Here is an 11,043-nt window from a genome sequence, read left to right as displayed (position 1 = left end):
CATTTACAAGTTTACGATTTCTCGTGAATCTGGAAATGTGGCAGAATCCAGGGGTATTCCTTGGGAACACCCACAGCAACACCCATGGCACACCCCTTTCACGCAACGTGATGCGTGATAAAGGGCCGTATTTACAAGGCCACGAAAAGCCACACAAGGTGGCTTTACGTGGCCTTGTAAATATGGGGCAACAAACTGCACCGCTGGTGCGTCACAAAAAGTGACACGCTGGCGGCACAAGGGGCTTGTAAATATGCCCCCCTATGTTCAAAGTGAGAGAATTCAAGTGAAAGGCCTCCACAGAGTGAAAGAGAGGCCTGGCCAAGTTTGTTACACGAATCCAAAAGTCCAACAAGGTTCACTCATGTAAGGAAAAGATAAAGGAAACATAAAACGTGGTATTTTAAGGCTAGGCTTCTGATTGGAAGGCAGCCATCTGATTTGTAACTGTAAGTCTTTACACCTCACATATATCAGGGAATAGAACATCACAAATAAGGCACTGGAAACTTCTCTCATCATTATTAATGCAGAACCACTAGTGATATGGAAAAGTGGGTGAGCGTAGCATCGAATATAAAGATATGTTTAGTAACAAATGCAGGAACTTTGAGCACTTAGCCAGTGTAGTTTTGAGTGTGACTGTAAAGCTCAATGAATTAGATTTAAATATGTAAAACGCAATCACAAAAAAAGTGTAAAATGACCAATGTTTTAATAAAAGTTTTTCATTTGTGCAATACAAAACACGTATTCTTCAGATCCGTTTCACAAATACCACTAGACGGAGCTTCTTCTCCATCTGCAACGCTATCGTCGAATGATATGCTTGCACTCTTTCAATCACATTCACACATACAGTTAAAATATATATTACACTTGTGCAAGTATTTAACCATTGTTAAGTTATTCTGGAGCATATTGTTGAGACACACATGAATAAAAGGCAGTCCACATTCATGATAATGTGAGTACGAGGAAGGGGGATCTGGTTTCAAGCTTAAACGTGTGTTCATGTTCGAAGGATCACCATTGTGATAAGACCTGAAAGACACAAAATATAAAAATTAGTAAAAATCTTGTCGAATACCGTATGACAAACCATCAAGAACGGAGATGTCTTTCCGCTGGAGGAACCACGCCATTATTCAGAATACCGTTCAGAGTTTTCTATGGACAATGGTGTGGAAGCTGGTTTAGATATTTTACATTTCACATTCAGTTCTAGTCTCATGGTATTTCCCATCAGTGCTCCAACATTAGCCCCTGATGTCCCTCTTCCGAGGTAAGAAGGGGAAAACCTGAGACTGTGTGGTTGATGTTGAGTAAGAAATGGAATGGTTCTCTCTCCTGTGACCCACCCAACCTGCCCTCTCAGTTGCTCCCTGATGGATAGAGTTCGGTTCTCATAGTGCTTCAGCAGAGTGAAGAAGCAGACACCAGGGGCAGTTTTAAGTCTCAGACAGATGCTGGCGCTTTTATCACATTTTGACCATGATCAATTGCACTAAGGACATGTGTCGGCGAATGCATCCTCTAGGTCACAGGGACCCCAGAGAAAGCAGTTCACGCGGAAACAAAATAATATCCAAAGTTCTATAGGGGTGTGTGATGATATTCAAGTAGCCATGGGACTCTCTCCTTACAGGGTAATATTTGCTGAAGATCACACTGTCGTATGTACCAAAGGTAACTCACATGTTGGACTATCTTTCTACTTTTATGCTATCATTCCAGTTTTATGTTGACAACGTGCAGATTTTTTTATTTTTATTGAGTTTTTACATATTCAACTGATCTTTATAAGTTGTTAGTTCACCAGTGTTGATATGAAGAAAGGAAGTTCTCACATGTGTATGAACCATAAGTCTGTACCCGTCATACACATACAACAACTCGTGCAGATTTGAGAGTTAATGGATCTTTCCTGTGATGCTGATGGAGTGATAGTCCAGGCTGCAGGTTCTAGCGCTAAGAGTTTTGCTGCTGAACTGTTGTTACCTGGTGGTTTTAGGATTACTTGTTTGCTCTGATGGATGATTTGTAAGTGTGTGGTAATAACGTAGCTCCAGTGGGTAATTTGCAGATGTGGAATAACTTGCTTGCACTAATGGATGCCTTGAAAGTGAGGAATAGTGTGTTCGCACTCATAGATCATTTTCAAGTGTAGGACAACTTGATCTGCAGGTGTGAATACAAATATGAAGAACGTGGTGTTACTGTGTGCTATGTACACATCTTTCTCAGTTTTAACTCGTTCTTCATTCTTTCTGAATTCCCCCTTTTTTTAGTAAATCATTAATCCACTGGGTAGTCACCAACAGCCATGATTAAAAGTAACTTTGGACGGGGGCGTGGACGAACGAGCAGCGAAATGGCCGCCTAACTAGCGAGCTCCGCCGGCTGCTTTACAAATCCTGCAATAATCCTAGTTGTTTCGGATAACACATGCCCGATTTCGGTTTCCACTGGCTTCGCATGGTCTGGGGCACAATCGACCTAATTTTTGGAGTCCTGGCACGAATGATACTGCATCCACAGGCTCCGGCTACCTGGACCGAGGCAAGGTCGTGTTGGGGTCCAGAGGCGCTGGAGGACAGGCCTGGGTGCCTGGCATAAATCGAGGCCGGGGATGCACAGGCCTAGCAGCTCATGAGGCGGGAAGACGAGAAACAGCAAAGAGCCCACACGTACGGAGGTGGGGTAAGGACACTGCTTCTGCTGAAGGCTACTTCCGTGCAAATATCCTTAATGTGGGATTACATATCCCTTTCTTGAATTAACGGCCTGCCTGGATGAATCGGCAGTGTGGTGGGCCGCATTCTTGGATTGGGCTGACTCGCCGCGAGTGCGGCCGGAATAAAGATATTGAACCTTGGGCGCATATGTCAAGTGCAAGAACGACCTAATACCGGACAGGAGGGATAGTGGCTGTGCACGGTAAACCCACAACATAAGGTAATACTGCGGCCTAAATTGTGCGCATGGGAGCTGGAGGGCATGTGCGCTACGCCTGATCGGGCTGACACAGCGACTGAATATTAGCGCTACAGACGGCGACCACCTCTGCCCTGGCACAGTGGGGGTGACTCCCGACTCTAACATACAAATCTGATTTAATGTATCTTTGAGAAGCTGGATTCTACAGTACAACACGTGCACCAGGTCAGGCCTATGACCTGATTTTCGCCAAAGCGAGCTGCCATTGATACACCTGCTGAGTGCCCATGGCCTTGGTGACGTCCTGCGCACAGTAGCATTCATCCTTCGAAGCCCGGCCGCTACACGACATCATGGGATTTCCTGTGGCTGTGACGCTGTCCTGCATAACTCCCTGATCGACGACCTCGTGCACACAGAAAAGCACCACCAGAGGGTAAAAAGAGGTATCTGCCTGACTTGTGATACCCCCATTGCGCTGTGCCCACTCTACGATCCCAAGGCCATAAGATACCGAGAGGTCAGACTCGCTGCAGGCTCAGTAGCTGTGGGTAAGGACTAACCTGGTTACCGCATCATGGGTAAGGGTGACCCCCGCCAGCCAAAGCTCACATTTGAACAAAAAAGACAGTCCAAACAAGCAGAACAAGACCTCATGGCTTTAGGAGGGCCGTCACAAGAGGCTCCTCCAGAAATAGATGTCACCGCACTCATGCTTGAGGTACGCTCGAGCCTCAAAAGTATAGACACCAAGCGGATGCCATGACGGCCCAATTAGACAATGTACGATCCCAGGTTGCCACACACGAAACACGGCTAGACAACCTTGAAAATCGACACACGGAGTGCAGTAAGTTCCAGCAGGAGACCAAAACGCACATTATCAACATGGAAAATAAAATCGAGACGTTGTGCGCCAAAGTGGACGATTTGGAAGCGCGCTCTTGGAGATGTAATATTCGGGTCACGTGGATTCCGGAGACCACAGCGATGGGGAAAATGGAAGTCTTCATTACAGAACTACTACATGACATTTTTGACCCGAGCCTCTCTCCGGTGTTCACCGTGGAGAGGCCGCACAGAACGATGGGGAAGAAACCACTTGTTGGGGCCCCGCCAAGACCGATTCTAGTGAAACTGCTCAACTACCAGGACAGAGACTTAATATTGCGTTTGGCAAGGGAGAAGGGAAAGATAACGCATAAAAGGAACAACATTTCTTTCTATTCGGATTTCACGCCACTGGTGCAAGCGGCCCGCAAAGAGTTTTTGCCAGCCAAGAGGCCGCTGCTCCAGGCTGAGATCCCATACTCCCTCTTGTACCCGGCATAACTAAAGGTAATGCACGAAGGCACAACACACCACTTCCTCGATGCCAGATCTGCCGTCAAATTTGCGAAACACGTGAGTGGGCCCAGGTCCAAGAGGAAGGCTCAAACTGAGGTTGAGGGGGTAGTCCACTGAGTGACAATGATTGAAGTCTAATTGCCCTAATATGCTGTTACCTCTGGGTAAGGTTCACCCCTCGCTGGTACTACTAAAGTGGACATACTAAGCATGCTAATCTGCTCTTATTGATATGCATCGTGTTGAAAATGCTGTCCGGATTTTGAGTTGTGAACTGATTCTATATCTGACTCATACTGCGTGGTATTTCAGTTGTCTTTTGACCTTGCTGCCTGGACGTGGATTCGATCCTCAGACTAGATAAACATCTTACAATAGTGCAGCCACCCTTTGAAAACAGGGGTGTACGCTCAAGATGCTGCGCCTCCGAGGGCTGTCTCCCGCAATTCAAAAGTTCTACTGTTCTAACGCCTTTGGCGTGTTAGGGGGGGGTTTGACACAACCTAATTGGGGGGTTGGTGTGGGAGGAGGGTGGTCTGGGGACGGGGATGTTTGGTGAGTTGTCAGTGCTACATGGACAAGCTTATTCGTTTTGATGTACAGTGTTCTAATATGGGTCAATCAGAATGTACATTCACTACTTTGGACGAAAGGCAATGGGTGTGACAAAGGTTCTAACATGGAACATAAGAGGCTTGAGCGATGGCAGAAAGTCTAGATTGATGCACAGCTATTTACTTAGGCACAACATTGACATCTGTTTCTTACAAGAAACGCACATTAATTCCACGGCCTCACCCAGGCTCAAACATACAAGATGGGGCTCCACATACTCAGCTATATTTTCTAATTATGCCAGGGGAGTAGCTATACTTGTGCGCAGATGTATTGACTGGAAAGAGCACACGGTGACAAGTGATAAAGATGGCAGGTATGTGGTGGTGCATGGAACCCTATTTGCCAAAAATGTGATATTGGCGGCTGTCTATGGGCCGAACGTGGACAACCCAGAGTTCTTCAGGGAGGTGTGGACGCAGATAACGAATCTAGACTGCCCTACGATTATCTGGGGAGGTGACTTTAACGTGGTCATAGATGATTCATTAGATAGAAAGGGCTCATCCAGGCAATTACATCCACACGCCAGCCAGGCATTGAGAGACATAATCAATGAAGGCTCTATAATAGATATATGGAGATCCCGAAACGCACACACTAGATTAGGAACATGTATTTCCGCACACCACGCTGCCTGGTCTAGATTGGACTTTTGGCTGGTATCTCAAGATGTGGCCACCTGGACTGTTGATGTTGGTATTTTGGCCTGCTCCCTCTCTGATCATGCCCCCTGCCTTCTAGAACTAGAAATTCCTGGGGCCCCCACGAGGGCTTTCACCTGGCGCCTCCCGCCACATGCGCTTCAAGATACAGCCTTCACTGAAGAGATAAGACAAGACATAAAAGACTATTTTGCTAACAATGAAGGTTCCGTCACCACTGAAGCAGTTCTATGGGACGCCTTTAAAGTGGTCATAAGGGGTCAATGCATAGCATGCAAGGCGGGGGTTTGAAGGCCATCAGAAACACCATAGCTGGGTTAGAGAGGGAGCTCAAGATACTTGAACAATCTTTCTGTGCTGACCCTACACCAGACACAGCCTCAAAAATTAAAGCTAAACTACTGGACTTCACAGAGGAAGCCCAGCGCGAGCTGAAATTCTTAGGCAAACAGGCTGAGGCACGAAGATATGGTGAAGGTGACAGGCCCAGTCGAACCCTAGCCAGAATGATCAACTTCTCTGCACCTCCCACACACGTGCATACCATTTTTGACACCGCAGGGGTCATGACGATGGGGCAAAATGAGATACTACAGGCGTTCACTACATACTATTCCAACTTGTATAAGTCCACGCATGCTGCGCTGCAGGACGCTCTCGCGTCTTATCTAGAGTCCATAGCGCTTGTATGGTTTAACAGCGCACATAGGCAATATATGGACCACCCCGTGATGGTCCAGGATATCGCCAGAACTATCAAAGCTCTCCCGCTAAATAAAGCTCCAGTGCCAGATGGCCTTACGGCAGCATTCTATAAAACTTATGTGGATGAGCTTGCCCCGCGGCTACATGAGGTGTTTGCTGAGGCTTTAGAGGTGGGAACGCTGCCTGAATCTATGAGGGAAGCCCTTGTCATAATACTGCTGAAACCAGATAAAGACGGCCAATACCTGGATTCATACAGACCCTTGTCACTGATTAATGTGGACGTGAAAATTTATGCGAAAATAATAGCAGATCGTCTACAACCTTTGCTCCCAATGGTGGCCCTCCCGGACCAATCAGGTTTCATACCTGGCCGTGCAACCACACACAACCTGAGAACTGTATTCTCGGTATTGCATTATTTGCATCCAGATGTACAAGCTGCAGTGATATTTTTAGATGCCACAAAGGCATTCAACTCTCTTGAATGGCGATATCTCTTTACTATACTGGAGCGTATGGGATTCAGCGCGTTGTTCATAAATCAAATTCGCCTACTCTACACTGCTCCCAAGGCTAGGGTGAGGGTAAATGGCATGATATCAGACCCGTTCACAATTTCCAGAGGTAGCAGACAGGGGTGCCCCTTGTCTCCTTTATTATTCACAATCGCCATGGAGCCATTAGCAGCCAGAATTAGGCAACATCATACCGCCAGAGGTATAAGATTCAGCTCCCGAAGCTTGCTGATCTCGCTATACGCTGACGACGTCACTCTGTATGTGCATAACCCAGCTGAAAACCTGAAACCACTATTGAGGGAATTTGTTAAATTTGGGGGGCTGTCAGGTGTTGCTATAAATTGGTCTAAGCCGGTAATGTTTCCACTGACCGACAATACTTCCGAAGTGCACTCTGACTATCCTCTGCAGTGGGAAGCTGACCTAGGCATTTAGATCAGCCAAAATCTCCAAGACCTCTGGACTCTAAATTTTGGAAGGGCGGTGTCCTGGCTTGAAAGTAAGGTGGCAATATGGTCGAAACTCCCTTTATCTCTGGCTGGTAGAATTGCACTTGCGAAAATGATTGTCTTGCCCAAATTCCTCTATCTGTTCGCAAACATCCCCATCCCACTGACGCAATGTTTTTTCACTTGTCACTTGTATACGCTCTCATTTACTGTCCCTGGTGTGGGCTGGGAGCCAGGCTAGACTCTCATGGGCATTGTTAACACTGCCGCTGAGACAGGGGGGCATGGGTGCTCCAGACATGCAATCATACGTGCTGTGCGCACAGGCCCAATATCTGCACTTCTCGGCCTATCCCACACCTTACCAACCACATGTGGCGGTTGAGCTGGACACGGTGGCTCCGCTGCCCTTAAGTGTTGCCTTATATTGCAAAACTCCCAGGCCAATAAGGGATATTGACTAAGGCAAATATGCTTCGCTGGGCATGGCGTGAGCTGCAGAGGCGAGCTGACCTACCCCTGTTATACGCACCTGCGATCCCCCTCAAACAGAACCCCATGCTCCCCTGCCTGGAAGAAGGCGGAGGAGATGTGTCCATCGCTGGATCTAAGCTGCACACATTTGCGGATTTATACCCAGAGGGTATGTTTCTGGATCTGCAGATCGCGGAAGAGAGCCAGCCTTTCTTTTGGGGATACATTCACATATCACAAACTTAAACCTGCATGCAAAGCGATGTGGGACCAGTTCCTAGAGGAGCCGCCACACCTAAATGCACTCCAAAACATACTAGCGAGGGCATCCCGGAAGAAACTGGTATCACACTTATACAACTCCATGCAGGAGCAGTTCCCTATTGTGGTGCCTAAATCTCTGCAGTTGTAGAACGAAGAACTTAAGACGCCCTTGACTGACGACCAGTGGTCATTCTGTTGTAGACAGCTGTTGGAACTCTCCCCAAAGTACAAACTTCGACTTATCCACTTTAAGTTTCTTCACAGGTTCTACCGCACCCCACTAGCTCTTCACCGCATGGGTATTAGAGAAGATGATAAATGCTGGAGATGTGGGGCAGAGGGAGCTTCCTTTATGCATGTGGCTAGGAACAGTTCAGCTCTGTCTGAGTACTGGTCAGAAATCTTTGTAGCCATAAATCAAATTCTGAATAGAGCAGATGGTTCTTCCCCGCTCCTCGGTATCCTAGGGTGGGTGGCGAACACGGAACCCAAAAGTCGGAAATTGCATGCTTTATTGTTGTTATATGCTAAACATCAAGTGGCTATGAAATGGGGACGTAGAACCCTGCCTAAATTTGCGGACTGGCTGTCGGATGTGGCATATGGCCACACGCAGCTGGGTGCATATTGGGATCTGATGCCGACTGCCTCGCTGCCACAGGATATCTGGGAGCCATTCTTGCAATGGTCACGGAACAGAGCGGAGTCCCCCCCCCCCCCCCCCCCCCCCTCTGAGCTCGATGGCCTGATAGCGTAGTTCCAGAGCGCTGTACTAGTATCTGTGCAATTGTAGTACTTTTATAACACAATGGCACTATACTGTGCTGCGATAGGCCTAAGAAAATGGTGCACTCCGCTCAAGCCAAACATTGACAGAAGATATGATAAATACTCACTTGTGTCTATATGTAGGGGTATATGATTTATCCACAACTTTGTGTATTGACTCCATGTGATGTTTCTTTATCAGAATGTACCTAACTTTGTACAAGAATGCTGAGATTGACAGATTTGCCTCATATTTGTACTGATGGTAGCGTGTTTTACTAGTTGTTTACAAAACTCTTATCCTTCCATAAGGTGCAGCAGCAGAGCCCACAATGTTTGCTTTTTCGTACATACATATGTCGATGTAATGTACCTGCTGTGTTTTACTACGCAATCTTCAATAAATACATTATAAAAAAAAGTAACTTTGGACAGAAGTGTCCTACAATATATTATTCTAAAATGATGCCAAGGGCCAGACGTCCTGAGAATACCCAGACCAGCAGTTGAAATACACCAACACATTGCGACAGGCAGTTAATGTACAGTGATTACTTAACAGGTGGCGAACGCTGTAAATTCAGTGTTTGCTTTGAGACCCGTGCATAACCTGCAGGTCACAGGCTCGAGAGCCTTTTCAATCTTTAGAGGTTGAAAAGCTGAGTACCCGAGTGCGTAGGGAGTCCTGTAGGTGAAACAGGTTTAGGCCACAGAGAGTCCAGATAGACTTCACGCTCTGCAGTTGGAAGCTATGTAGATGTGATTGGTTACAACTGTTTAGTAAACACGTATCTAGAGTAGCAGTTGCTGCAGGCCTCTGCTGTGTTACGTTGTCATTCGTGGCACACAACCCTCAGGGGTTGGGGTGCTATTTTACGTTGCTGGGTGACCGGGACCTTTCAAGCTGACTTTACAGCAGTTAAAATGCAGTGTCATTCTCCGTCGCCAGTTTTAACTTTCATTAAAAAACGCCCTCAGCTGTCTTCCTCTAAATCTACCCTAACATCTGATTATCAGTAAACGGGAACATAAAATCCATGCTGAATTCAAAAAGCAGGAGCCCAAATATTGCAAAAAGTTCACAACGCTATAGGGTAGTTTGTACGGTGTGCCCCTCTTTTTAATATCTGGACGTAAAGGGGTAACATTCTAGGGCTGAAATAATTTCATATATATAATCCACTACGGTAGCTAACACTGGAACAAGATATATTGTATCTGGCAGAGCAACGTGCTGAAATTACCTTTCTCAAATGTCATTACAGTGGGCAGAAGCAGCTTCTTACTCCTGTAATGAGCTGATAAAGAAAAGATAAGTCAGGGACAGAAGTGGCATGAATGTAGGCTGGGCCATCCAGCAAGAGTAGTTGCCCTTGTAGGTAGCGTACACCCACCAAAGGTTTACGTGTTTATAATAAAATGTATACAACGACACTGAGATGCCTGTGCTATGGGCTGGGGTGTTGTTAAACAGTCTATTATTCCTATGTTTGGTAGACCTAATATATCATATGTCAATTAAAGTGGGTTTAAACAAATAAATATCGAGTCCATAACTGACGAATAGCAATAATGACGATGATGATGATGATGATTTATATGGGATTTGCTGCTACAGCATTGCAGTTTCTCAGTGCTGTTAAAGAAAAGGGTTGCTCTTCCTTAACTCATTGGTACTTGTCTTATCCTTCTGAGGGTAAATCAAAGGCTGTCTCAACACAGTCAGCACTGGAACCTGTGACCTGCCGGTTATAAACAGGTTTCAGCAGCGGATGCCTTAAGTCACTGAGCTAATTCGAGCTTTTCTGGACTTTGCTTAGGAAAACCATAGCCAATGAATTATTGATAAAGTGAACTTACCTAGAACATAAGCAGCAACCAATTTTTGATTCACACTTAAATGGAGGTAGAGCGGTACTATGGATTCCATTTCCCCCAAGGTAGGCAACATCAAGGCTGCAATACACACCATTCCCAGGAAGACTGTCAGTAAACTGGGTCCTGACGAGGAGGTTCTGTTATCTGCAAAAATATAAAAAAATGATACTCGACTGGAACTTTACAGAAGTAATTTACCAGCTTAACATAATAACATGCTTCCTGAGCTGAGGGTATAGGCTGCTGTCCTACACAACTCATAAAAGTGAAAAGTCACCATACTAAAGGCCTCATTACGAGTCTGGCAGTCAGGGGAATGCCAGACTCAGGGGGCCAGGCCGCCCCATTACAAGTTGCGCGGTCAGACAGCTATTGCACCGCTGCATCCTCCACAGAACCATCATTCATGACAGCCAG

General features: G+C 46.2%; 1 protein-coding gene across 1 annotated transcript in view; it reads right to left on the bottom strand.

Moving 5' to 3' along the window:
- Positions 1-696: 696 nt before the first annotated feature.
- MOSPD1 (motile sperm domain containing 1) overlaps positions 697-11,043 on the bottom strand; it is a 146,816-nt gene continuing 136,469 nt past the window's right edge. Inside the window, exons 5-6 of the mRNA XM_086918676.1 lie at positions 10,609-10,770; positions 697-1,044 (exon numbers count right to left, since the gene is read on the bottom strand). Of these exons, the coding sequence (XP_086774802.1) occupies positions 1,013-1,044; positions 10,609-10,770 (194 nt within the window). The 3' untranslated portion in view covers positions 697-1,012. The remainder of the gene's footprint in view (positions 1,045-10,608; positions 10,771-11,043) is intronic.

Source organism: Lissotriton vulgaris, chromosome 4_1, assembly GCF_964263255.1.
Source record: "Lissotriton vulgaris chromosome 4_1, aLisVul1.2, whole genome shotgun sequence".
NCBI classification, from domain to species: Eukaryota; Metazoa; Chordata; class Amphibia; order Caudata; family Salamandridae; genus Lissotriton; species Lissotriton vulgaris.
Note: the sequence above shows the minus strand (reverse complement) of the source record. Positions and strands in the feature narration are given on the sequence as shown.